General features: G+C 52.0%; 7 protein-coding genes across 7 annotated transcripts; 3 read left to right on the forward strand and 4 right to left on the reverse strand.

Annotated features, from left to right (window-relative positions):
• Nucleotides 1–217: 217 nt before the first annotated feature.
• An08g07010 (uncharacterized protein) lies at nucleotides 218–1706 on the reverse strand (the record flags this gene model as incomplete). Its single annotated transcript, XM_001392779.1, has 5 exons — nucleotides 218–983; nucleotides 1055–1178; nucleotides 1241–1293; nucleotides 1350–1452; nucleotides 1511–1706. 5 exons carry the CDS (start codon nucleotides 1704–1706, stop codon nucleotides 218–220), a joined length of 1242 nt encoding a protein of 413 aa, XP_001392816.1.
• A 476-nt stretch (nucleotides 1707–2182) lies between these two features.
• Nucleotides 2183–4162, reverse strand: An08g07020 (uncharacterized protein; the record flags this gene model as incomplete). Its single annotated transcript, XM_001392780.3, has 4 exons — nucleotides 2183–2446; nucleotides 2501–3295; nucleotides 3348–4020; nucleotides 4086–4162. 4 exons carry the CDS (start codon nucleotides 4160–4162, stop codon nucleotides 2183–2185), a joined length of 1809 nt encoding a protein of 602 aa, XP_001392817.1.
• Nucleotides 4163–4438: 276 nt separating this feature from the next.
• On the forward strand, nucleotides 4439–6442 carry An08g07030 (uncharacterized protein; the record flags this gene model as incomplete). The annotated part of the gene is made up of 1 exon (XM_001392781.1): nucleotides 4439–6442. The coding sequence occupies one exon, from the start codon at nucleotides 4439–4441 to the stop codon at nucleotides 6440–6442; it is 2004 nt and encodes a 667-aa protein (XP_001392818.1).
• A 403-nt stretch (nucleotides 6443–6845) lies between these two features.
• Nucleotides 6846–8471, reverse strand: An08g07040 (uncharacterized protein; the record flags this gene model as incomplete). Its single annotated transcript, XM_001392782.3, has 1 exon — nucleotides 6846–8471. The coding sequence occupies one exon, from the start codon at nucleotides 8469–8471 to the stop codon at nucleotides 6846–6848; it is 1626 nt and encodes a 541-aa protein (XP_001392819.3).
• A 504-nt stretch (nucleotides 8472–8975) lies between these two features.
• On the forward strand, nucleotides 8976–14221 carry An08g07050 (uncharacterized protein; the record flags this gene model as incomplete). The annotated part of the gene is made up of 4 exons (XM_001392783.1): nucleotides 8976–9160; nucleotides 9241–9732; nucleotides 9797–12575; nucleotides 12635–14221. The coding sequence occupies 4 exons, from the start codon at nucleotides 8976–8978 to the stop codon at nucleotides 14219–14221; spliced, it is 5043 nt and encodes a 1680-aa protein (XP_001392820.1).
• A 468-nt stretch (nucleotides 14222–14689) lies between these two features.
• An08g07060 (uncharacterized protein) lies at nucleotides 14690–17272 on the reverse strand (the record flags this gene model as incomplete). Its single annotated transcript, XM_001392784.1, has 4 exons — nucleotides 14690–16504; nucleotides 16562–16678; nucleotides 16728–17184; nucleotides 17256–17272. 4 exons carry the CDS (start codon nucleotides 17270–17272, stop codon nucleotides 14690–14692), a joined length of 2406 nt encoding a protein of 801 aa, XP_001392821.1.
• A 397-nt stretch (nucleotides 17273–17669) lies between these two features.
• On the forward strand, nucleotides 17670–22911 carry An08g07070 (uncharacterized protein; the record flags this gene model as incomplete). The annotated part of the gene is made up of 8 exons (XM_059749165.1): nucleotides 17670–17969; nucleotides 18005–18428; nucleotides 18482–20210; nucleotides 20257–21101; nucleotides 21153–21569; nucleotides 21617–21990; nucleotides 22039–22338; nucleotides 22390–22911. The coding sequence occupies 8 exons, from the start codon at nucleotides 17670–17672 to the stop codon at nucleotides 22909–22911; spliced, it is 4911 nt and encodes a 1636-aa protein (XP_059601195.1).
• Between the last annotated feature and the right edge of the window lie 350 nt (nucleotides 22912–23261).

Here is a 23261-nt window from a genome sequence, read left to right on the forward strand (position 1 = left end):
CTCTTTAGTGGATTGAGGTTGGCGTTATGGAATGGTGATCAGAAAAGAGGTATGGTGTTGGCAGTGTTATACTACTCTATATAACTACAGAATACAAAAGTACTAGAACTAATACTAATGATCATTCAATTGTTCATGGATGTTCATAAAAAACGTTACTCGATAAAGGATATCGACAAAGAACCAGAAAGACATCATCATGTACACAACATCAAAATTAAAAAGGATACTTTCTCACCTCATCCTCCAACTCCACCCTCAACCCCCTATCAACCTGTTCCTGATGCTTCCTATCCAAAAACTCCAACAACACATCCCCATACCTCTCCCGTCCCTTATAAACAGCCACATCATTCCCCCAACTCCTCACCGCCGAAGCCAACCTTCCAGGCACGTACTCCTCCTCGACAATCCCCGTAATCGGCTCAAAGTACGTCCGAATCGTAAACACCACGCCTCCCGTCTTCGGCAAGCGTCGTAGACTCTGCCTCTCAGACCGGAACCAGTGATTCTCAATCGCCTTGTTCTTCTGCGCCGTGCTCCACGATACGGCCTCTGAGTCTTCGGAGCCGATACTATGTGACCAGGGCAAGCTGTCATCGACTTGAATGAAGTAGTTGTTCCGGACAACAGGGTCTTCGGGTTTCAGCCGACGGAAGAAATTCATCATTCCCTTTTCGAGTTTCTCAGTGTATTGGGGCACCGAGCCGGAGGTGTGGATCTCCGAGAGTCGCATGCCGTATTTGTCGGACAGGCGCCAGAAACCGGCGAGGAGGACGGCGCCTGCTAGGAGGTAGTATTCGCCGTCGGGTCGTTCGATCATGATGGCGAGGTCGTCTTGGATGAGGCGGGCGGCGATGGTCATAGGGTCTTCGGGGAGGGGACGTTGGGTTATGTCGAAGGTTTCGTGCGTGATGAGGTTGGTTAGGCCTGTGGGGGTCTTCTGGAACATGGTTGGGTAGCGTTCGGGGAGGTAGGAGGTTCTTTTTTGGGGGGGAGGATGGTTAGTAGGTGTGTGTATGAAGGGTGAAGGAGGGATAAGAGGTTTGCTTACAGCTCTTCGAGGAGCTCGATAGCTGCGTCCCATGCTTCGGGGGCTGTTTTGCAGCATTTGTCGCCGCGTTCTGCGATGCGACGGGCCTTGTCGGCGTGGTATTTGAGGTAGTGGTTGTCGAGTTCTAGTAGATGGCGTATCGTTAGTCTGCGAAGGTGAAGTGGTGGGATAGGGACAGGGTCTCACCAATCCATTCGTCCCATTTCAGGCTGCGAAGGCCCATCGTGACGAAGTACTTGCTGTGGATGGTCAGGTCACTGACTGGTTGTAGATGTGCACTTGGTGAATCACTTACGGTCCATATCGAAATGGTCGATAGGGAATGGGCTTGGTCGTGTGCACATCCCAGTCGGGATACGGGGATGCTGGAGGCCGTTTGAAGTCCGATGGGATCCATTCTACATTACTCGCATCAGTTACCTGAGCTTGCCTATGAAGTTGTTGGAGATGGCTCACCTCCCGGTTTCCTGGTAAATGCGACCGATTTCTTCTCGAGATCTGGGGTGGTTGATCGCGAAACACCTGGCTTGGATGTTGCTGTCCACCAGTGGAAAGCTCGGGTGATGAGCCAGACGCTGATACTAGTCACCGCACTGATCAGGGCGATATCGTAGATGGGAGATTGGCCAAATTGAAACGATCTGGGAAACATGATGATGATGAGAAATGATTCACGATGGTCGGATGTAGAATCTGTGCCACCATGGCGGAAATAGTCCCGGGATGCCGGGGGATATGATATATGATATATACGAAAGAGGAGAGAGTATGGGAAGGAACAGCTAGTATGCAGATGATGCGCAAGGTGTAAGCGCACCAATGAAGAAGGGCGCAGGGTGGGTTGCCAGAAGGGTTAATGCGATGCGAAGTAGAACTCCAGCCAAGCAATGAGTTAAGATAACAGCCAGCGGGATTGATTGACGCTGCATTGCCTGCAAAGTCTCTTATCATCCGAGGATATCTTTGCCCAATCCGGCAAGGGCCACCACACCGCCAGCCAAGCTCATTCGAGCGTGGGCATCAGCATGACTTCTTCTCTTCTGCAGGCGCGCATCCACCATACGAACAAGGGTAACCGGGGGAGATATCTATGTACAGTAGCTTGAACCCCACGTTTCCATAGCCAACCTATGCAGTCTTTGCTGTGACGTCGCCGCGTCTCCGCAGCAGACAGTACTCGCCCCATTTCCGCCGAAGAGGCTCTGGGAGAATTGGCAAATCCGGAGTCCAGATCAGCCGCCCCAGAAGACCCGTCTGGTACGCGTCCAGGAAGCGATGGCATGCCAGCTGCTCCCACTGCGTGTCTTGGTGGATGTAATCCGGCTCCAGCTCGGTGACCGTCCGGCTCGGGAATTCCGAGTCTACCAGAAAAGAACATTGCGAGAGGTCGGTCTACTCAGAAGATAAGCATGCGAGGGAAAGGGAAAGGAAAGACCGAGAACTTACGTATTTTCCGAGATCTTCTTCATTGCGATCGTTCATGCCTGCAGGTATCTGCGACGTCCCCTCAAAGAGCGCAGAAAGGTCCGCAGCCTCGGGAAACTCGCCCGGAAGCAGTCCCCGGAACTCGCTGCGAACAAACTTGGCCCGCATGTCCTTGGGGAGGAAGAAGGATGAGGGAAACCGGTACCACTCCTTGCCAAAACACACCGTATCGCCTGGTTGGGCGACTCCGGGCTGTTCCAACGGTTCGAATATCTTCAGCGGAGCATTGTAGGCGCTAATCATCCCGACGATCCGCAGGAGGCCAGCATTGAGGGCCACTAGAATGATTGACATAATCACTGCCAGTTTGATCTTCGGTAACATGCTCCCAGCCGGCACCTTCGGGTTACTGGAGCCAACGAACGACAGAACCATGTGGAAGGCGATGGATGCATTGAGCGCGAGAAATGGATATGCTGGGAACATGAACCGTTCTTCCTTATGCGGCTGAGCAATGAAAATGGCGAACCACATGTAGAACGGGGTGATAAGAGTCACGGTTCTTAGCAAAGTCTGCACGCTAGTCGCCTTCGGGCGGAAGAGTGCCTGAAGGGCAAGCAGTGGCGCAGCGGCCATAGCAAATGCGAACCAGATGTTGAAGTTGAGCAGCAGGTTCCAGATGTAGAAAGTCCAAGGCTCGACCCCGAAGATATCGGGACCTCGGCCCTCTCCGCCAAAGACGTTGTATGCAACGATGTTCCACGGTACAATGACAAGTTTACGCAGGAAAGCGTAGTCTACGGCAATCTCCAGAGCCTGACAGGGTTAGCTAAACCGCAGGCTGGAAAGGCCCTTTGGAAAGTCATACCAGAATTACGAGACACCTCAGCGCGCCATCCACAACGCTTAAGAACATCCCTCGCATGTTTGACGATAACAAGCTGATGATAACCTCCTCCAATAGAAGAGGAAGCATGAGAGCTCCAGCAAACGGCCAGCCGACAATCGCCCCGAGCCCGAACCACATGATTCCCTGCGCCGTTTTCTGACCACCTCGCCAATCCAAGAACGCCGTCAGACCCAGCATCGACATATACATGGTGAAGCTTGATGGTAGGAAGGCAGCTGATGCATGGAACATGCCCGGGGTGAATGCGACGACCATGAGGAAGAGAAGGCCGATGCGGGGACTCAAGGTGCGACAGATGGCGGAGTAGAGACGGGTCTCGCAAGCAGCACACACCAGCGCAAGGAAGCATCGGATCACATAAAACTCGGCAGACTTGCTGCTGAATGCAAACGATCCGATTTTACCCACCACAGCATGTGTAGAGACATACAGCCAGCTTCGGATCGAGTAGACCGGGGAGTACTCCCACGTCTGAAGCCCGTATCCATGATTGAGATAATGTGTCGGCTCCCAGAAGTTGAAGACTTCATCACAGTCTTGAATTGGTGCGTAGAGAGCTGCAATCACATTGGCGATGATGCAAAGGTAGAGTGCGATATTCAATGGTAGGTAGAAAGGCGGCGGCGGCGGCCTTTCGAATAGCACGACTTATAAGCAACTGCGGATGGAAGATGCCAGCTGGAGGAATATTCATACCGTTGTTTGGTGCGCGGAGCAGGCGCCGGCCCCTGTGATTCTGAGGAAGCCTCGCCTGTCCTCCGAGCAGGTGCCATTTTAGTTTCCAGGAATGATTCACGGATGATGAACCCTCCTCTTGTACCACTTGTGCTTGAGGCCGTAGAATTGACGCGGTCGGAGAGAGACTCCGGAATGAGTCCCGCGAGGCGGAAGAAGCGAGCAGCGCCGCTTATCGATAAGCGGCACCACGGCAACCCGCTTCTCCAGAACGAAAAAAAGTTCCCGTCGCAGTTTCATCACTCCTCCATTCCACTTTTTCGCTTCTTTTTTTTTGGGGTGACTGTCCTTCGTGGGTCCTAAGGGCTTTTAAGATGAGTGATAATCAGTTCCCTGCTCAGCCTCTGGGCTCTTCAGAAGTCCCCAATGAGGGTCCTCCTGTCAAGAGACCCTGCACCATCGATACGCCACCGATTGCGTTGACGCCAGCCGACGATGGAAGCGACTTCTACAATACACCCTTGGCTGTCGGCACACCCGCGGACAGTAGCGCTGTGAAAGACCAGGTTGATGGCGCTCAGAACCCGACCAGTGAGCCGGATGCCGCTGCACACGTCCATCCACCTATTCCAGGATTGAATTTGGTCAATGATAACGTCCAAGATCTTCAACAACCACAGGCAACTGAGGCTACTGTATCACAGACGACCACAAATGTGAACAGCGAGCAAAACGGTGCTGTATCTACCAACCAGTCTGTTCCCGCCCAGGGTGAACCCGAGAAGATGGAGGAAACTAAGGCAGAGCCCACTACCGATGCTATGGATGTGGATGCCAATGAGAAGCAGGAGCCCCAACAACCAGCGGAGGCACCTGCCACTAATGGCGCAGAAGCTGCTCAGGACGAAGAAGATGACGAGCACCCCGAGTGGGAAATTGATTCATCTCCCTACGAATCCTCTTCCGACGACTCCTCCACAGACTCTTCCGATGACAGCGACGATGACGACGAAGACTACCCCATCCTGAGCCCCGAAGAACAAGCACGGATTTTGATGCAGGCGGAGCTTGGCTCTGACGACGAAGGTGATGGAAAAGGCAAGACCGGCGGCCATCTGAGGACGGCAAACGAAATGCCCGAAGAAGCACCTCCCATCCCTGAGGTTACCATCACACCGGAGATGAAAATTGTGCATCTGGGTCAGGTGGAGGCGATCGTTGAGAACACCCTCCTTATTACTGCCAACACCAGCGGGGAGTACCAAGTGCTCGAAGCCGGCTCCCTACTCTGTTTGGAGAACCGCAGTGTCGCCGGTGTGGTCTCTGAGACTCTCGGAAGGGTCGAGAACCCTCTGTATGCCGTTCGGTACCCGACCGCGGCTGACATCGCCGAGCGTGGCTTGTCCAAGGGCACGAATGTCTACTACGTCGAGGAACACTCCACCTTCGTCTTCACTCAACCTCTCAAGGGCCTGAAGGGAAGTGATGCCTCTAACTTCCACGACGAAGAGATTGCCGAGGATGAAGTCGAGTTCTCCGACGACGAAGCCGAAGCAGAGTATAAGCGCAAGCTTAAACAGAAGCGCCAGGAAAAGAAGGAGTCACGGAACGAAAACGGCCCAGCAAGAGGCAGAAGGAACCCCCCGGGACCCTCCAAGCTCGGCCAAAGCGAATTGAACTACGACGACAACCCCGTCGACGACGGCTACACTCCGCTCGCCCGGCCTAAGAACCTGCACGAGATGATGCGCCAACAGGAAGCCCCCGTTGAAGCCGACGGCCACTCCGGCCCCAGCAGAAACAACTCCGGCTTCCGCGGTGGTGGACGCGGTCGTGGCCGAGGATATGATCGTGGAGGTCGCGGTGGTGGTGGCCGCGGTGGCCGCCCCTCCCACGATTCGGCTCCTCATCATCAAGATCGTCAACAGTCATACTACCAGCCCCAAGCGCAGGCCTCTCATCAGTCTCAACCTCAAAGCCACCCCTACCCTCAAGCAGCGTACCCCACGAACCCGCAGGGTGCATACGCTCTCCCTCAGCAGTTCCCTCCCTTCGCAGCTTTCCAGCCGCAACAACCCCAGGCATACGGACAAGGTGCCATGCCAACAGCACCTTTCAATTTCCAGATGCCCTTCCAACAGGCCTATCAACAACCAAACCCGTACCAGCAGCTTCCTGCTAACGTGCACATCAACCCCTTGTTCTTGGCTGCCCTTCAGCAACAACAGCAGCAGCAGCAACAACAACAACAAGTACCAGGACAACCCCAACAACCCCAGCAACCGACGATGAACTTCGACCAAGTAAAAGCACAGTTGGATCTTCTACGGCAATTAAGTAACAACCAGAACCAGAACCAGGGGCCTCCTCGGTCGTGATTTGTGATGATATGATTGATTGATCTATTCATTGCTATATATGTGTTTCATTTTGGGAATGGGCCTTGACTATGCTCAATTTTTTCGGGCCTTGCTTGTCTAGTTATCTGGGGTCGGTTGCATTTTTGGAGCTACTAACTGGGCATCGTTTTTTTTTTTGGATTCGGTTCCGGATGGGTAATCAAAAAGTTTCTTTTGAACTACAATCGCTTCACGCTTCCTTAGAGCTTTCAATATTATCATGGTCGAATGTACGGCGTACAGTGTACAGAAATACAATACTGATGGATCTTGATCTAATGTGGGGGAAAATTCGCAGAGTTTATGGTTATGATACAGAAGAGTAAATTGTAATTAGAAAGCGTGATAATGCTATGCCATGCCATGCCGTGTGAAATCGATCTCACGACTCGTTCTGTTTGGCACTCTTCGCCAAAACCCAGAAATTCTCCAGCTTCGCGCGGGCCAAGACATCCTTAGCTTGGGAATCCGTTTCACACACTCGCGCCCCCAGCCATTTCCGGAACGCGCGGGCTTTGACCTGACCTTCCCAGACGAGTTCGCAGGTATTGGAACTAAGATCTTTCAGTTCCCCTGTTTGCTCATCTTCAGCTGCTAGCCAGGCGGCTTGGGCCTCGCGGTTGCCCTCGCGCACCGCGTTCGGGCCTGCGTTCTCAGTCCAGTCAATCCGGTTCATCATGAGCTTTCTGTAGTTGTTGATAGAGTGGGAGCCTCCCTCGACAATCACGAGGTTGAAGCGAGGGTGCATGACGCATACCCCTGTGAGAGCGTTCTGTTCAGCATTCTTGCTGATTTTGAAGCGGTTCCGCCCGTTGGCGAGGCTGTCGATTCGATAAACGGTCATTTGGATACCTTTCTCGGCATCGGCCTCCTGTTGCCGAGCAAGCTTCTCTCGGCGTTCTTCTTTGGTGAGTTTGCGCTCCGCATTCGCAGTCTCGTGCTTTTCTCGACGTTCTGCGATTTCCCGGTTCACGCGTGCCTCCACGGCCGTGGGATCCTTGACGGCTTGTTCACCCAGGACTCGCATCAGGTTCGATTTCTTGACCTTCGGTGGAGGTGCTGGCTCGAGACCCAGTCGGATCTTGGCTTGTTGTTCCTTCAGATCTGCCATGCGGCGCTGGCGACGGATCTTCGCCTGTTCCTTTGGCGTAAGATACATAGGCTTCTGTGCTGGTAGTAGCTTTTCCTGCGGAGGATCGAGAAGAACTGGATGTTGTACGTATTGCGTGATGATCGAGTCAGGCGTGTCAATTTTGAGGTTCTGTTCATTTTCAATGCCCGAATAGTCCTCGCCGTCTACTAGGCCTTCGTCCCACCATTCAATTGCGGGAGGGGCCGGCACGAGGAAGGCCTTTTCAACATCCAAGTCTTCATCAATACCCGCTTGCCGCGCTCTTTCCGCAATCCGCTTCTTCATAGCTTCCAACTGAGCCTGCCGACGGAGAGCGGCGGCCTGCTGTATATATTTGCCCTTCTGGTTGAAGATGAGCTGTCGTGTTTGTCGGGGCTTTGCAACTGTTGCCTTCGGACCAAGGTTCGGATCAAAGTATGGATTGTTCTTAATTTCCTCTATAGACGGCCCCGATAGATCAAGTCCAGCTCGATCTGGCCTCCCCGCGGTAGCTGGTGATTCTGTACGTCGGTTTTTATTTTGGGAAGCTGGCCGTCCTTTCGCACCCCGAAAGTCGAGTGTATCGGAGAGCAAAGCAGGGTGAAGACCGACATCCAGACCACCTCGAGCTCGCGACGAGCCATCATCTTCATCTTCGAATGGGGGAGGTTGAGGAGTCGGCGTGGGGACGGGTCGTTGCGGAGGAGCAGCGTTGGCGCGACTGGTCGCTGCTGCCACTCTAGCTTTCATTTGTTCCAATCTCGACATGGCTGGACTGGCGGCAGGTGGTGTAGGGCTGGCACTTGATGCAGCCGGTGTAGGTGATGGCGATATACCCTTTGCCGCTTGAAGTCTGGCACGCACAGCTTCTGCTTTTGCCCTTGCTTCGGCCACCATCTTCTCAATATCAACCTTGCCCGCGGCAGGTGCGCCCTGAGCTGGCACTGGAGATCCATGATTGGAACGAGGTCTTTTCTGAGTATTGTTGTCTTGGTCCTCGGGGTGAGGCCGCTTCAGCATGTTGCCTGATATGTCCGCCATGATCGGAGAGACAAATGAATGCTCCACTCACCCACGGATATCAGCAGAGCGACCAACAGACTAGTGATGGGATCGAAGAGAGGGGCGAAGAAAGACAGCTCAATAAGTAAGATCTGGAGCCGGTCGCGAAAAGACGTCAACAATCGAGACAAGGAAAGGATCTCAAATCACGGGGCGCTGCAAGTGCCAACGTGGGTCCGCCGGCGGTGTCGCACGGCAGAAAAAAAGTTGGGTGAAACTTTTCGCATCGTCGAGACCGACGAACCCGCCTTTTCTGCTTCCCAGGCCTTTAACCCCCCACGAGTCCCAGAATTTGCACCGCCAGCGTCATTTGTCGCTCAAGCGGCTGCCAGGGGAATCATGACTACTTTCGCTCGGCCCGTGGCCTCCTCCATTGCGGGGATTGAATTTGGTGTCTACAATGATGAAGACATCAAGGCCATCTCGGTAAAGCGAATTCATAATACTCCGACGTTGGATTCTTTCAACAACCCCGTTCCCGGTGGTCTCTATGACCCGGCTATGGGTGCTTGGGGTGACCATGTGTAAGAATTCCTCTTCCTTGCTCTCGCATTGCTTGTCATCGCGTACCATGCGTATGCGAATCGTAGCTGACAGTCTCCAGTTGCACGACATGCCGCCAAACCTCATGGTCTTGTACTGGCCATCCCGGACACATCGAACTCCCAGTCCATGTGTACAATGTTACGCATTTCGACCAGCTGTACCGTTTGCTCAAGGGCCAGTGTGTCTACTGCCACCGTTTCCAGATGAGCCGAACCAACATCAACTCCTACAGCTGCAAATTGCGCCTGCTGCACTATGGCTTGGTCGATGAGCTAGCTGTTATCGATACGATTGGCGGCAAGGGATCCGACAAGAAGAAGACGAACAAGGATGGTGAAGGGTCTAGCAGCGAGGAAGAGGACGACGATGACATTATCGCCCGCAGAAATTCATATGTCAAGAAATGTATCCGCCAAGCGCAGGCAGATGGAAGGCTACGGGGTCTCATGTCTGGCTCGAAGAACCCGCTCGCTGCGGAGCAGAGACGAGCACTTGTTAGAGAATTCTTCAAAGACATTGGTGCTGTGAAAAAGTGCGCCAGCTGCAGCGGGTACGTTCCTGAATTCTCTACGCGCAAACTTTTGCAAGGCCTCGTCACTGATCCAGGCGCATAGACTCTCCCCATCGTACCGGAAAGATCGGTCCTCGAAGATTTTCCGAAAGGCTTTGCCCGAGAAGTCTAGACTTACCATGACGCAAGCTGGATTTCAAATACCGAATTCACTGGTCCTTCTTCAGCAAGCCAAGAAGCTTACCTCCAAGGAGAAGGCGGCGCTTGCTAACGGAGTGTCTGACAATGTCAGCACCACTTCCGAAACACATGGTGCAGAGGAAGAGGTTGCGCGTGGAAATGCAATTGTGGCTCAAGCTGAGAGCAGAAAGCAGACCGTTGGCGAGACCCAGCAGTTCATGCCCTCTCCCGAAGTCCACGCCGCGATGACGCTGCTTTTTGAGAAAGAGCAGGAAATCTTGAGCCTGGTTTATAACTCCCGACCCTTGCCGAAGAAGGAGTCTCAGGTTAGCGCGGATATGTTCTTCATCAAGAACATCCTGGTGCCACCGAACAAGTTCCGTCCCGCGGCACCGCAAGGACCCGGTGAGATCATGGAGGCTCAGCAGAACCAATCCTTCACAGCGATCTTGAAGAATTGCGACATCATTAACCAGATCAGCAAGGAGAGGCAGAGCGCGGGCGCCGACTCTACTACGCGCGTGCGGGACTACCGCGATCTCCTTCACTCGATCGTCACTCTCCAGGATACCGTCAACATGCTAATCGACCGTGACCGTGGTAACCTCAGCGGACCCGCCGCCGCCGCCGCTCCGATGGGTATCAAGCAATACCTCGAAAAGAAGGAGGGTCTATTCCGGAAAAACATGATGGGAAAGCGTGTCAACTTTGCGGCTCGAAGTGTTATTTCTCCCGACCCCAATATTGAAACCAACGAAATCGGTGTCCCTATGGTGTTCGCGAAGAAGTTGACCTATCCCGAGCCGGTGACGAACCATAACTTTTGGGAGATGAAGCAGGCTGTCATCAATGGTCCTGACAAATACCCTGGTGCTTCTGCTATTGAGAACGAATTTGGCCAAGTTACCAACCTTAGATTTAAGAGTCTGGATGAGCGGACGGCTTTGGCAAACCAGCTGCTCGCCCCGTCAAATTGGCGCATGAAAGGATCACGCAACAAGAAGGTCTACCGCCATCTCACTACTGGTGATATCGTTTTGATGAACCGTCAGCCTACCCTCCACAAGCCTTCTATCATGGGTCACAAAGCTCGCGTTCTTCCTAACGAAAGAACTATTCGCATGCACTACGCTAACTGTAATACCTACAACGCGGATTTCGATGGAGATGAGATGAACATGCACTTCCCTCAGAACGAGCTCGCTCGTTCGGAGGCTATGATGCTTGCGGATGCAGACCACCAGTACCTTGTCGCAACATCCGGCAAACCCCTGAGAGGTCTGATTCAGGATCACATCTCCATGGGAACATGGTTCACTTGCCGTGACAGTTTCTTCGACGAGGAAGAGTACTACCAGCTGCTATACAGCTGCTTGAGGCCTGAGAACTCCCACACGATCACTGATCGGATTCAGACTGTGGGCCCGACGGTAATTCGGCCCAAGCGTCTCTGGACCGGTAAACAGATTATCTCGACCATTCTCAAGAATATCATGCCTTCCGACAGGGCTGGTCTCAACCTGAAGAGCAAGTCTTCAACCCCTGGAGACCGTTGGGGCGAGGGTAACGAAGAAGGAGAAGTTATTTTCAAGGATGGAGAGATGCTTTGTGGTATTCTAGACAAGAAGCAGATTGGTCCCACAGCTGGTGGTTTGATCGATGCCATCCACGAAATCTATGGACACACCATCGCTGGTCGGCTGATCAGTATTCTCGGTCGTCTTTTGACGAGATACCTGAACATGCGTGCCTTTACTTGCGGTATTGACGATCTTCGACTGACCCCGGAGGGCGACCGCGTTCGTAAAGAGAAGATTAGCGAAGCTGCTGCCATTGGTCGGGAAGTAGCATTGAAGTATGTCACCCTCGACCAGACTACTGTGCCCGATCAGGATGCCGAGCTGCGGCGGCGTATGGAGGAGGTTCTCCGAGACGACGAGAAGCAGGGCGGCCTTGATAGTGTTTCGAACGCTCGCACTGCGAAGCTCTCGACCGAGATCACCAAGGCCTGTCTTCCGAAGGGTCTGGTTAAGCCCTTCCCGTGGAACCAGATGCAGTCTATGACAATTTCCGGAGCTAAGGGTTCGAGCGTCAATGCCAACCTGATTTCCTGCAACCTGGGTCAACAGGTTCTGGAAGGTCGCCGTGTACCCGTCATGGTTAGCGGTAAGACTCTGCCATCTTTCAGAGCATTTGACACGAATCCTATGGCTGGTGGTTATGTCTGTGGTCGTTTCTTGACTGGTATCAAGCCCCAGGAATACTACTTCCACGCCATGGCTGGTCGTGAAGGTTTGATTGATACTGCCGTCAAAACCTCTAGATCCGGATATCTGCAGCGTTGTCTGATCAAGGGTATGGAAGGTTTGAAGGCGGAATACGACAGCTCCGTCCGTGAAGCCACTGATGGCTCGATTGTGCAGTTCTTGTATGGAGAGGATGGTCTGGATATCACGAAACAGGTGCACCTGAAGGACTTCGATTTCCTGGCATCGAACTACGTGTCTATCATGTCTCAGGTTAACCTGACCAGCGACTTCCACAACTTGGAGAAGGAGGAGGTCGCGAACTGGCATAAGGATGCCATGAAGAAGGTGCGCAAGACAGGAAAGGTCGATGCCATGGACCCGGTTCTTTCTCTCTACCACCCCGGAGGTAACTTGGGCAGTATCTCGGAGAGTTTCTCGCAAGCTCTTAAGAAGGTAAGACTATTCAGGACCCAAACGAGACGAACTACTGTGACTGACAATTCCGCTTCCAGTACGAGGATGCCAATCCGGACAAGCTTCTCAAGGACAAGAAGAAGGATGTGAACGGTATCATCAGCAAGAAGGCATTCAACACTCTCATGAATATGAAGTACATGAAGTCTGTCGTCGAGCCTGGTGAGGCTATCGGTATCGTTGCCGGTCAGTCTATCGGTGAACCGTCTACTCAGATGACCTTGAACACCTTCCACTTGGCTGGTCACTCGGCCAAGAACGTGACGCTGGGTATTCCCCGTCTGCGTGAAATTGTTATGACCGCCAGTGCCCATATCATGACCCCTACGATGACTTTGATCCTGAACGACGAGCTGTCCAAGGAGCACTCCGAAAGATTCGCCAAGGCTATTAGTAAGCTCAGCATCGCAGAGGTTGTCGACAAGGTTCAAGTCAGAGAGCGAGTCTCCTCGGGCAGCGTCAAGGCTAAGGTTTATGACATCGATATCACATTCTTCCCTGCTGACGAGTACACTGCCGAATACGCCATCACAACGAAGGATGTGCAGAACACGCTGCAGAAGAAGCTCATTCCTAAGCTTGTTCGATCCACCAAGGCTGAACTCAAGAAGCGTGTCGATGAGAAGACTCTGAAGAAGTACTCCACTGCTCAGCCTGAGATTGGTGCCTCCGTTGGCACCGTACAGGACGGACCCCGCGGCGCCGATGCCGACGCAGAGCCCGCTGACGATGACGTTGAAGACGACGAGGACGACGCCAAGCGTGCTCGGGGCACTCAGAACCGGTCCAACCAGGTCTCTTATGAAGGTCCCGAGGACGAGGAGGTGGATATGGTCCGGCAACAGGATGCTGAAGAAGACGATGACGAGGACGAAGAGGATAACGCCGGCGAGAAACGTGATGTCGAGATGGACGATGCTTCCGATGAAGAGTCAGAGGGCGAGGCCAAGGACTCGAAGTTGCGTGAAGAAGATATCAAGAACCAGTACCAGGAGGTCACGCAGTTCAAGTTCAACCCCCGCGACGGAGGATCCTGCACTATTCAGCTGCAGTACGACATCGACACTCCCAAGCTCCTGCTCCTGCCTCTGGTGGAGGATGCCTGCCGCAGCGCAGTCATCCAGTCCATCCCTGGCCTTGGAAACTGCACGTTCGTCGAAGCCGACCCGATCAAGGGTGAACCTGCCCACGTCATCACCGATGGTGTTAACCTGCTTGCCATGCGCGATTACCAAGACATCATCAAGCCTCACTCCCTCTACACCAACTCCATCCACGACATGCTCAACCTCTACGGTGTCGAAGCCGCGCGTGCCTCGATCGTTAAGGAAATGTCCGACGTTTTCCAGGGTCACAGTATCTCCGTCGATAACCGTCATCTGAACCTGATTGGTGACGTGATGACCCAGTCTGGTGGCTTCCGCCCCTTCAACCGTAATGGACTTGTCAAGGACGGCTCATCACCGCTGGCCAAGATGAGTTTCGAAACCACCGTCGGATACCTCAAGGAGGCCGTCGTTGAGAGAGACTTTGATAACCTCAAGAGTCCCAGTGCCAGAATCGTCGTTGGTCGCACCGGAACCGTCGGTACTGGCGCCTTCGATGTCCTTGCTCCCGTGGCGTAAATATAATGGGCGTGTTGCATTTCATCAGCTTTTTCATATCTTTTTGTATATGTGCAAAATCATTAGTTTCTGTATTTCTATGTCTATTCTTCCTTTCCTTTCCTATTGTTCTTGTCTGACGTGTCCAACGATCTCTGCAGTTGTCTTTCAGCGGGAATAAGAAAAAAGTTGAAGTTTTCTTACGCAGATCGCATCCTCTATCTACTTTTATTAAAATAGTACAAGCAATCAATAGAAGAAATTCCGATTACTACTGAAGTAGAATTATTATATCAATTTTTATTGATCAAAGCACGCCTTGTATATTGTACACTGTGATGACCCAATTGAACACCAGACTTGAAACCGTGGTATCATGCATGCATTTTTATGCAAGGACTGCTGAGGGGATGAAAGACAAAAACAAACAGAAATGACTGCAACCGGACGAGTGAATATATTGACAATAAGCCAATAAGAAATTCAGCTCTACTGCGCATCCAACATCATCAAATCTTCATTATCAATTTCATCTTCGAACTCATCCGCACCACCAGCACCATTACGCACTCCATTGTGGGGAGCAGCCGCAGCAGCGCCATAAGCAAGATTTGGAGGTACTTCTCGCAGAGCCCGTTCCTCTTCCAACTTCTGTTTCTCTCGATGTCTTTCAATATCAGCCAAACTCCATGTCGAGATTCCTTCTTGATCCCTAGCCTTGAACGGCTGGGCCATCGTCCGCAAGAAGTTCTTGGCGGTAGCCGCCGCCATATCGGTACTGAGGTTGGTTTCGCTTTCCAGCATGGCCTGATTGATCCATTTGGGGAGCTGGTTGCGCTTTTTCTGGAATCGACGATCGGCGAGCACCATGACTCCGTAGTCGTCCTTTCCGCGGAGGACGCGGCCCAAGCATTGAGCGGCATGACGCATGGCATCGAAAGAGAGGAAGTCATTTTCGCGGATGCGATAATTTTCGCGGAGGAATTCGAGGCGCGCTTTCAGGATGCGGGACTCGGTGTATTGGAAGGGAACGCCGATGTTGATCACGGCACGGCCGTAGTGATGGTCGAAATCGATTCCTTCGGAGACTTTCCCTCGTGCGACACAGAGGAGGAGGGCGCCTCGACCGTTGCAGCAGGCTGTTCGGTAGGTTTCTAGGGCGAGGGAGGATTCTTGCGCGTCGGGGGTTTCAACGAGGATCAGTTTGTAGTTCCAGATTGAGTCGAGAATGCCCATGCCTTGCCACATGCTGATGATGGATTCCATGTACAGGTAGGAGGGGAAGAAGACAACGACACCGTCGGGGGTGATTCGGGAGAATTCCAAGACGAGGTTGCCATAGTTTCTGACAACTCCGGGATCGTTGCGAATTTGGAAGGATGAGGATATCTGCGCCTGATCGGATCCGCGGGTTACGATCATGGGTAAGAAGGATCGACGCGCAAGTGTCATGCTGTAAGACTCCTGCATTACAGCGTTGAATCCAAGCATCTTGGGGTACATCTCAAGAGGGGATAGCGTTCCTGAAGTAATAATGACGGAGCTAAATCGTTCGAACACTGGTTTGATGGCAATAGCGGCATCTAAGCAGGTGAAATGCAATACCGGGTTGGGAACAGTTGCTGCTTCCGATTCGAAAGGCTCCAAGATCAGGAGGAATCCTTTTTCGTATGTGGCGACTAGGGTCGCGAAAGTTGCTACCTCCTGGAGCGGTTGGTAGTCTTCTATGTTGATAAGCTCTAGGGTTCGCACGAGCGAGGTAAGTCGTTCAGCGCAGAAGCGAAGGGGCTTCCGCTCGATATAGGTCAGATCCTTCACGTGCGTTAAGAAGGAAGGAGGCGTTTCGGATATGGTATGCATGACTTTCATTCGAGTTTTGAGGTATTCGATAAATCTTTTAAGGAAGGATACGAAGTGCTCCGCTCGTCGAATATTTCCCGGCACAGCTTCCTTGAGCAGATCATCCGGAAGGACAGGGTTTGAGATGAATTGATCCTCCTCCCTAGCTTGTTCGGCTGCCTGTAGGCCTTCAACGAGTTTTGAGTACTCATTCTGCAGCTTTTCCGCATCCGAAGTTTTCATCTCGTTGATCTTGCGTTCCAGGTTGTTCGCCCCCCTTGTCGCTTTCCGTAACGAGTCCTCCGTTAGGTCGATACTTAGCGATTCAATACAGACGTTGTCAATATTGTGAGCCTCGTCGAAAACCACGATACAATCCTTAGAAAGCTCTCGCGATACCCTCTCGGCGATCTTGGGGTCCAGCAGGTAGTGGTAAGAGTAGATAATGACGTTGCAAAAAGGCATCTGGACAATCTGTGAGTATGCTTGCAGCAACTACATTTATATTCGAGAGAGCCATACCATGCGCCGTGCTGAGAAGTAAGGACATTGTTTATGCTCTTCTCCGTATTTGAGTAGACCATCGAGGGTGAAGACACCGGGAGGAACGAGGTTGTGCGGCTCAAGCAGATCGAGGTTCTGTGAAAACGTTATGAGACGGCCCAGGTTCAAATCGCAAGCTCCATACCTCATGATACACACAAAGTTCAACGTCCTCACCCCGCTCTTTCTTCTCCTTGACGAAGCCTGCAGTTAAGCTCCGGCACCTTGCATCGACGACAGCGCCACTCTTTTCCCGCTTGACAGACGGATGCAGACACAAATTCTTTCGACTTGTCAGACCGAGTGCGCGAAAATCTTCGGTATACCCAAGTTCCTTAGCCCGGAACTTCATCAGCGCCTTCAGCTCGGCCAAGGCCTTCTCGATCTCGGACATGGTTCGAGAACAGTAGATGAGCTTTCGGTGCTCCGGATAATGTTGTTGGTAGGCGACAATCAACGAGAGGAGGGATACTGTCTTTCCGGTCCCGGAGGGCATCTCCAGGACACAGTGACCCCCGGCATCGAGGGTCTTTTTAAGATCGCACATGTAGGCATATTGTTCGGGATAGATACGAGGATACGGGAAAAGGACGGGGAGATCACTAGAAGATGAGGAGAGTCAGTTGAATAGCTCTCGGGTTAAGCCTAGAGCTACCTCAAGGGTAGTACATACTCGATAAAGAATTTCATGGTGAGAGAGGAGCGTGATGCTCAAGAGAAGATGAGGATCGCCTTTTGGGCGCCTTCGGACGATCTTCTAGACCGCGTCGACTTTTGCCCAATCGGGAATCGATGACACCAGATCACGTGCAATTGCCCGATAGAGACGCCGATAATGTAATCACGCCGCTTTTAACGGCGGGGAGCCTCGATTATCGATTATCAATATCAAAGCAAGAATCTGCAGGATCCCAGGGGAATTGTGGGATGAATGACCCTTGAACAGGTAGCTTGGGTCAGCTAGCTAGGAGCTCAAATACGACCAGGTTCACTTAAGCCTCTCTTCTATGGTTGTGACCTGCTCTACTTCCATGCTATACACGCGCATTCCGTCATTTTCTTTACATCCCGCTTCCCCCACTCTACTATGAGCAAGAAGTTCAAATCTCAGGCCTCGAGCAGCCGAGCTGCTGCCGGCACGTTCGGCGGTTTTGGTGGATTCTCGGGCGCATTTTCTAGCCAAGGAAAGGAACCATCTTCTCTTACATATGTGGCCGAACCGCCGGATCTTTCCCGCATATCGGAAGCACAATTGGCGATTGCGTTCAAGAACTTCCTAAAAAAGGATGAAGTTACCAGAACGAGAGCACTGGATGATCTGCGAGATCATGTTTTAAGTGTTGAGAGTCGCAGCGGAACGCTTGATGACGGGTTCCTGGAAGCCTGGGTAGGTCAATCTTCGCCTTATACACACCGGAACAGCAAGTTGATCGTGGTTCGGAATGTCGGCAGATCAAAATTTATCCCCGCGCTTCCATAGATCTGTCCCGCAGGGTGAGACAGACTGCTCATTCCACTCAAGGGTCAATCGCCAGTCTGGTGGGAAAGCGAATTGCTCGCTTCCTACCCAAGGTGATTGGCGCGTGGCTGGCGGGGATCTACGATAATGATAGACCTGTCCACCAGTCTGCTCTGGAATCTTTCACCCGCGTCTTCTCGACTGACGAGAAGAGAAGCGGCGTGTGGAAGGTCTACCAGAGCGCTATCCTAGAATTTGTGGATGATGTCATCCTGCAGCAGACTGCTCTGACATTGAGCGATGAGCGAACGGTCAAGCCTGACGATGCAGAAGCAAAGTATGCGCGTGTAGCTGGTACTGCGCTCTTGTTATTCAACCGGGTTCTAGGTAAGCGTACATGCCATATTGTTCGAAATGGCTACTAATATGGGCATATGCAGGACACTCAACCCATGAAGATCTGCAGAAGGATCTGCCAACCATCGAGAATCTCCTATGCAGCAAATCTCTATGGGCACTTTCTTATCACGATGACCCTTTTGTGCGCAAATCGCTCTACATCCTCACTCGATCAGCTGTGTCAAAAGAGCCTGAGGAGCTTGATTGGAAGCTCATCAGTGCCGCCTTGATTGGCAAGGCTCTGCACAGTACCCAACTTGGCTCCGCATCGGAGCTTTCAGAAACTATTTTGCAGGTAACATCTGCAAGACCGCAATTATGGACAGAGGACTATTCTGGGAAATCATCTCCTTCAAAGAGACTTCTTCAATACATACAGAAAGGCTCACAAAGCGGTCTAAGCTCCTTCTGGCCGAATCTTTGCCAACTACTTCAGACGATCCCTTTCGAAACACTGGCCAAGATTGACCCGCAATCTACACCCGATACTACTCTTGGACTGTCTAGTGCGATTGCATTAACAGAGTCGTTCCAGGAAGGACTCACTTCTAGGGACGAACCTCGGCAAAATCGTGCGATTGGATGGAAGGCTTACATTGATACCTCGATGTGGCTTGCTCATCGACTTGCTGAGGATGACAGAGTGAAATTTTTGCAGGACAGGCTTGCCCCATTGGTTATGCAATATGTCAAGCCTGAACAAGATCATCTCCAATGGACACTTCCCCCTTCGTCGGCGGAATCTATCTGCACGGATTGTCTCGTCGCAGTGACCGCGAAAGGCTACAAAGCGGTGGTCGAGCAGCTGTGGATGAAGTTGGCTGATGACCTACTGGAAGCGGTAAAGCTGTCATCACCAGAGCAGTCCAAGGATTTTAAGTCCTCACAGAACGCAGTATGTGTGCAGGCCGAGCGTTTGTTGGCCTTGGAAGCCTTGTTGCTTTCACGTCTGCATGGTACTGCCCATGAGACAAGCATTTTGGAAGTATTCAAGAATACAGGCCTCACATTGCTCGATAACTGCTTGGAGGTTTTGCGGTCTAGAAACGGTAAGCCTTACGGAGCGGCTGCGGTTGTGGAAGAAATAGTACGCAAAGTCCCTCAAATCGCCCAAGGCTCGCAGTCGCTGTTGAACTTTGTTCAAGAAGATGCTCCTGAGCTCCTGGCATCGCCATCCGCTGATAGATTGGTATCCATTATCATGTCTTGCCGATCATGGGAAGGATTTGGACCTAGCTTCGAGAAGGTAGTCGAGCGTGTGGCACAATCGGATCCAGAGTCCTCAAATGTACATGCTGTTCAGAAGCTTCTTTCAACTCTTGATTTCCAGGAGCTAGGCGACAAGAGTGGACTGGTTTCTCTGGTTATGCGAGCCCTAGATCAAGCCTGTAAGGGCAGCGACCTTCACTGGTCTATTGTTATTGCAGTGCTACAGAACCATACCTCTCACGGGCAATTGACGGACTCAATTTTCCTGTCTATTGTTGATGCCCTCTCTGAAGAGAGCAAGATATTCGACACGCTGCATGGGCTTTCTCGCATCTCCAGTTCGGTCCCAAGTGCTGTCCGAAACTTCCAGAGCGGAGCCCACGGCTCAAAGCTCTCTGGTAAGCTGCTGTTCCTCGCTGAGTCGTCGGACGAAGAAGTAGCCAGTCTCGCGGAGTCGCTATCCAAGACCGTGAAAGAGTCCGTCGTCAGTGAGACAAGCGCCAAATCGAGTTTTGAGATTCTGCAGCACCAGTTCGACAATGTCAATGAACTGTCACTTTCGTAAGTTGTAACTAACGGGAGGAGAGAAAGGAGCTAACGGAAACAGCATCGAGTCCATGTTGGGCATCGCGGAAGAGTTGCTACAGAATGTCGATTCTGCGGACATTGGAAGAGTAGCTAAGGACATTCTGCCGTCTCGTCAATCCTGGGAGAATTCTCTTGGACCCTTCCTCGAGCTGCCTCCACGGCTATCGGCTGCCGTTACCAGTCCGCTCGGTGGTACTGTGCATCTCGTTGATCGCAGTGTGTCAGACGCATTCCGGGAACGCTACGCACGTATTCCGCGCGATTCCAATAATTGCTCGTCGGCGTTTCGGCTGGCATTTTACACCATCAAGATTCTGTCTTCATTTGATATCATCGAACATCTGGACACTGAGGAGCTTGAGACACTGTTCTACCATGTTCCCCTAACGGTGCAGCTTATTGACGACGATCTGAGCGTTCAAAATTGCAATGGAATAACCGGCATCACACACCCCGAGCAACGCGAGGAGTACATGGAAGTAGTCAGCGATGGCCGAAAAGCCGTGAATAGCTGGGCCCAGTCGCAGAAACAGAACGCCGGAAAAGGACAGTCAGTCGGTTCCTTGCTTTCCACTTTCTGGGCAAGCCAGATCGAGAAGCTGGACTCCCTTTCTCCGTTAAACTACCAAATTGGGCTGGCGTTCGTAAAGATCATGGATGCCGTGGATTCGTCAAACAAGAGTCGGTCATCAGAAGAGATCACACAACTTTGCAGGGAGATGCGAAAGGCGAACGCCATTCGGTCGGCCTCCTGGGTGGGCGTGCTGCGAAATGCCATACTCTCCAACCCTGCCGGCACACGACTGTGTAACGAGTTTGTGGCGGACTCTACGGGGCTGAAGCCCAATGAGGAGAGCAGAGATGGTTTGTCAAGGCCTGGTTTACCTGTCATGTCAATCCGCTAATAGAGACTAGGTCTTCGCAAGCTTGTTCTTTTGAACCTACTGTTATCTGGAGAGGAAGAGGTAGCGGCTTCCATTCCCACACAGCGTTTGGTGTTCTTGATCAAACACCTCATACAATGTCTTCAGTCCGAAGGCGCTTCTTTGAGCATCAAGGCTGAGATATTCCAAGTCCTGGCAGTGATGCTTCCTAACCTACAGGAGATCTACGGCTCTCACTGGGAAGATTGTATGGATATTCTTAGCACCACGTGGCAAGAGACCGGTGGTAGCGATGAAGCCATTCCTGCCCTGTTGTCTTCATTCAGACTCTTCTCTCGTCTTCGGTCAATCGCAGGCGACGAGGAGAGCAACGATGATGTGAAGGATGCGTGGTCTGATCGGAAAAACACGCTCTTTAACAGCTTGATATCGACGCTCCAGAAATTCGGTGAGTGCGGTGGATATATGTTATCAAGTTGTATGCTGACAGGGCAGATTCTTCCACCACCTTCCACCAACCCCGAGATGTAGCTGTTGATCTGTTGTGTCGCTTCCTCAATGTCATCCCGGTTGATCACCTGGAAGACGCGAGCAAGTTCTTCCCGCTTATCACAGCGCAGAGCCCTGCGGTGCAACGCGCCGCCTACACCGTCCTCCATCGGTACATTCCTAGTGTACAAGAGCAAGTGTCATTTGATGTGGCACTGTCGAAGACGACTGTCGGTCTGCCCGATGAGCTGATGTCTCTGCTGCTCGAAGCGCCAACTATGGAAGGGGTCAATGCCGCATATGGCGACGACAGGATGTGGGCCGAACTACGGTCGTACTTGCTAAGCTGGAAGGTGGTTTTCGACCACTTTGTTAATGCGGTATGTATTGATGCCTTGCTGTAGGGACCGATTCGCTGACCATTACAGTCTCTTACTGTCCAAGAAAACTACGTGACTAGTATTAAGGACAACGAAAGTCTCAGCCCACTCTTGGAGTTCATGTTCGACTTCCTCCAGCGATCAGGCGGGAAGATGGTGGATGCATCTAAATTTGACATCCGCTCCTTTGAACTCGATCAATCTGAGAGCGCCGAGAAGGAGATCCAATGGCTTCTCGTGCACTTGTATTTCTTGTGCTTGAGGCACCTGGCCAACATGACCAAGAGCTGGTGGCTCGATACGAAGAAGCGCATCAAGGGACCAGTGGAATCCTGGACCGAGAAATTCGTAAGCTGTCCTGATAGCGGGCTTGTCGCACAGTACACTAACATTGTCCAGATCTCACCTTTGGTTATTGAGGACTCGCTTCGGGGAGTCGCTGAATGGACATCCACCCAGGATCCGAATGAAGAGCGGGCGCTGAACGTGAAGATTTCGCCCAAGACAGCGGAAATCATTGCCAGCATCCCGGTGGATGAAGAGTCGCCACCAGTGGCATTGTCTCTTTCACTCCCTCCGGCTTATCCACTGCAGCCAGCGTTGGTTGTGAGTCGAAGTCGTGTGCTTGTGGACGAGAAGAAGTGGCGCAGCTGGTTGCTGACCATCCAAGGCGTGATTATGTTTGCCAACGGCAACCTGGTGGACGGACTGCTGGCGTTCCGGAAGAACGTGCAGGGAGCGCTCAAGGGACAGAGCGAGTGCGCGATTTGCTACTCGGTTATCTCGACGGACATGCAGACACCGAACAAGCGGTGCGCGACATGCAAGAACACCTTCCACTCGGTGTGTCTGTTCCGGTGGTTCAAGAGCAGTAACCAGAGCACGTGCCCGCTGTGCCGGAACAATTTTGTTTATGTATAGGGAGTGGAAGTAGTAGAATAGGTGTACATAGAGAGTATATTGAGAGTATCACTACGATGCTGCATTTTTTGATGGTTCTCAGTATCTGTCACATTCCGTTTTCGGAAGCCAGAGGGGAACCTTCTCCTTCTATGAAGACAAAGATAGATATGATAGTATGGAAAAATTTATCCTTGATCAGAGCCTCCTGATGCTACTATAAAGTTAGACAGTTTATTCAAAAAACATTATCTGTAAGATAGCTGATTCATGGTGGAAATAGCAGCTTCAGGGTAAGCTCAGGACTACTTTGTATAGTATTAGAAGTAGAAGCCCGTGGGGGCCGGAGAGGCGGGGCACAACCAACTTTC

This window comes from Aspergillus niger (genome assembly GCF_000002855.4).
Source record: "Aspergillus niger supercontig An08".
In the NCBI taxonomy this organism is placed as follows: Eukaryota; Fungi; Ascomycota; class Eurotiomycetes; order Eurotiales; family Aspergillaceae; genus Aspergillus; species Aspergillus niger.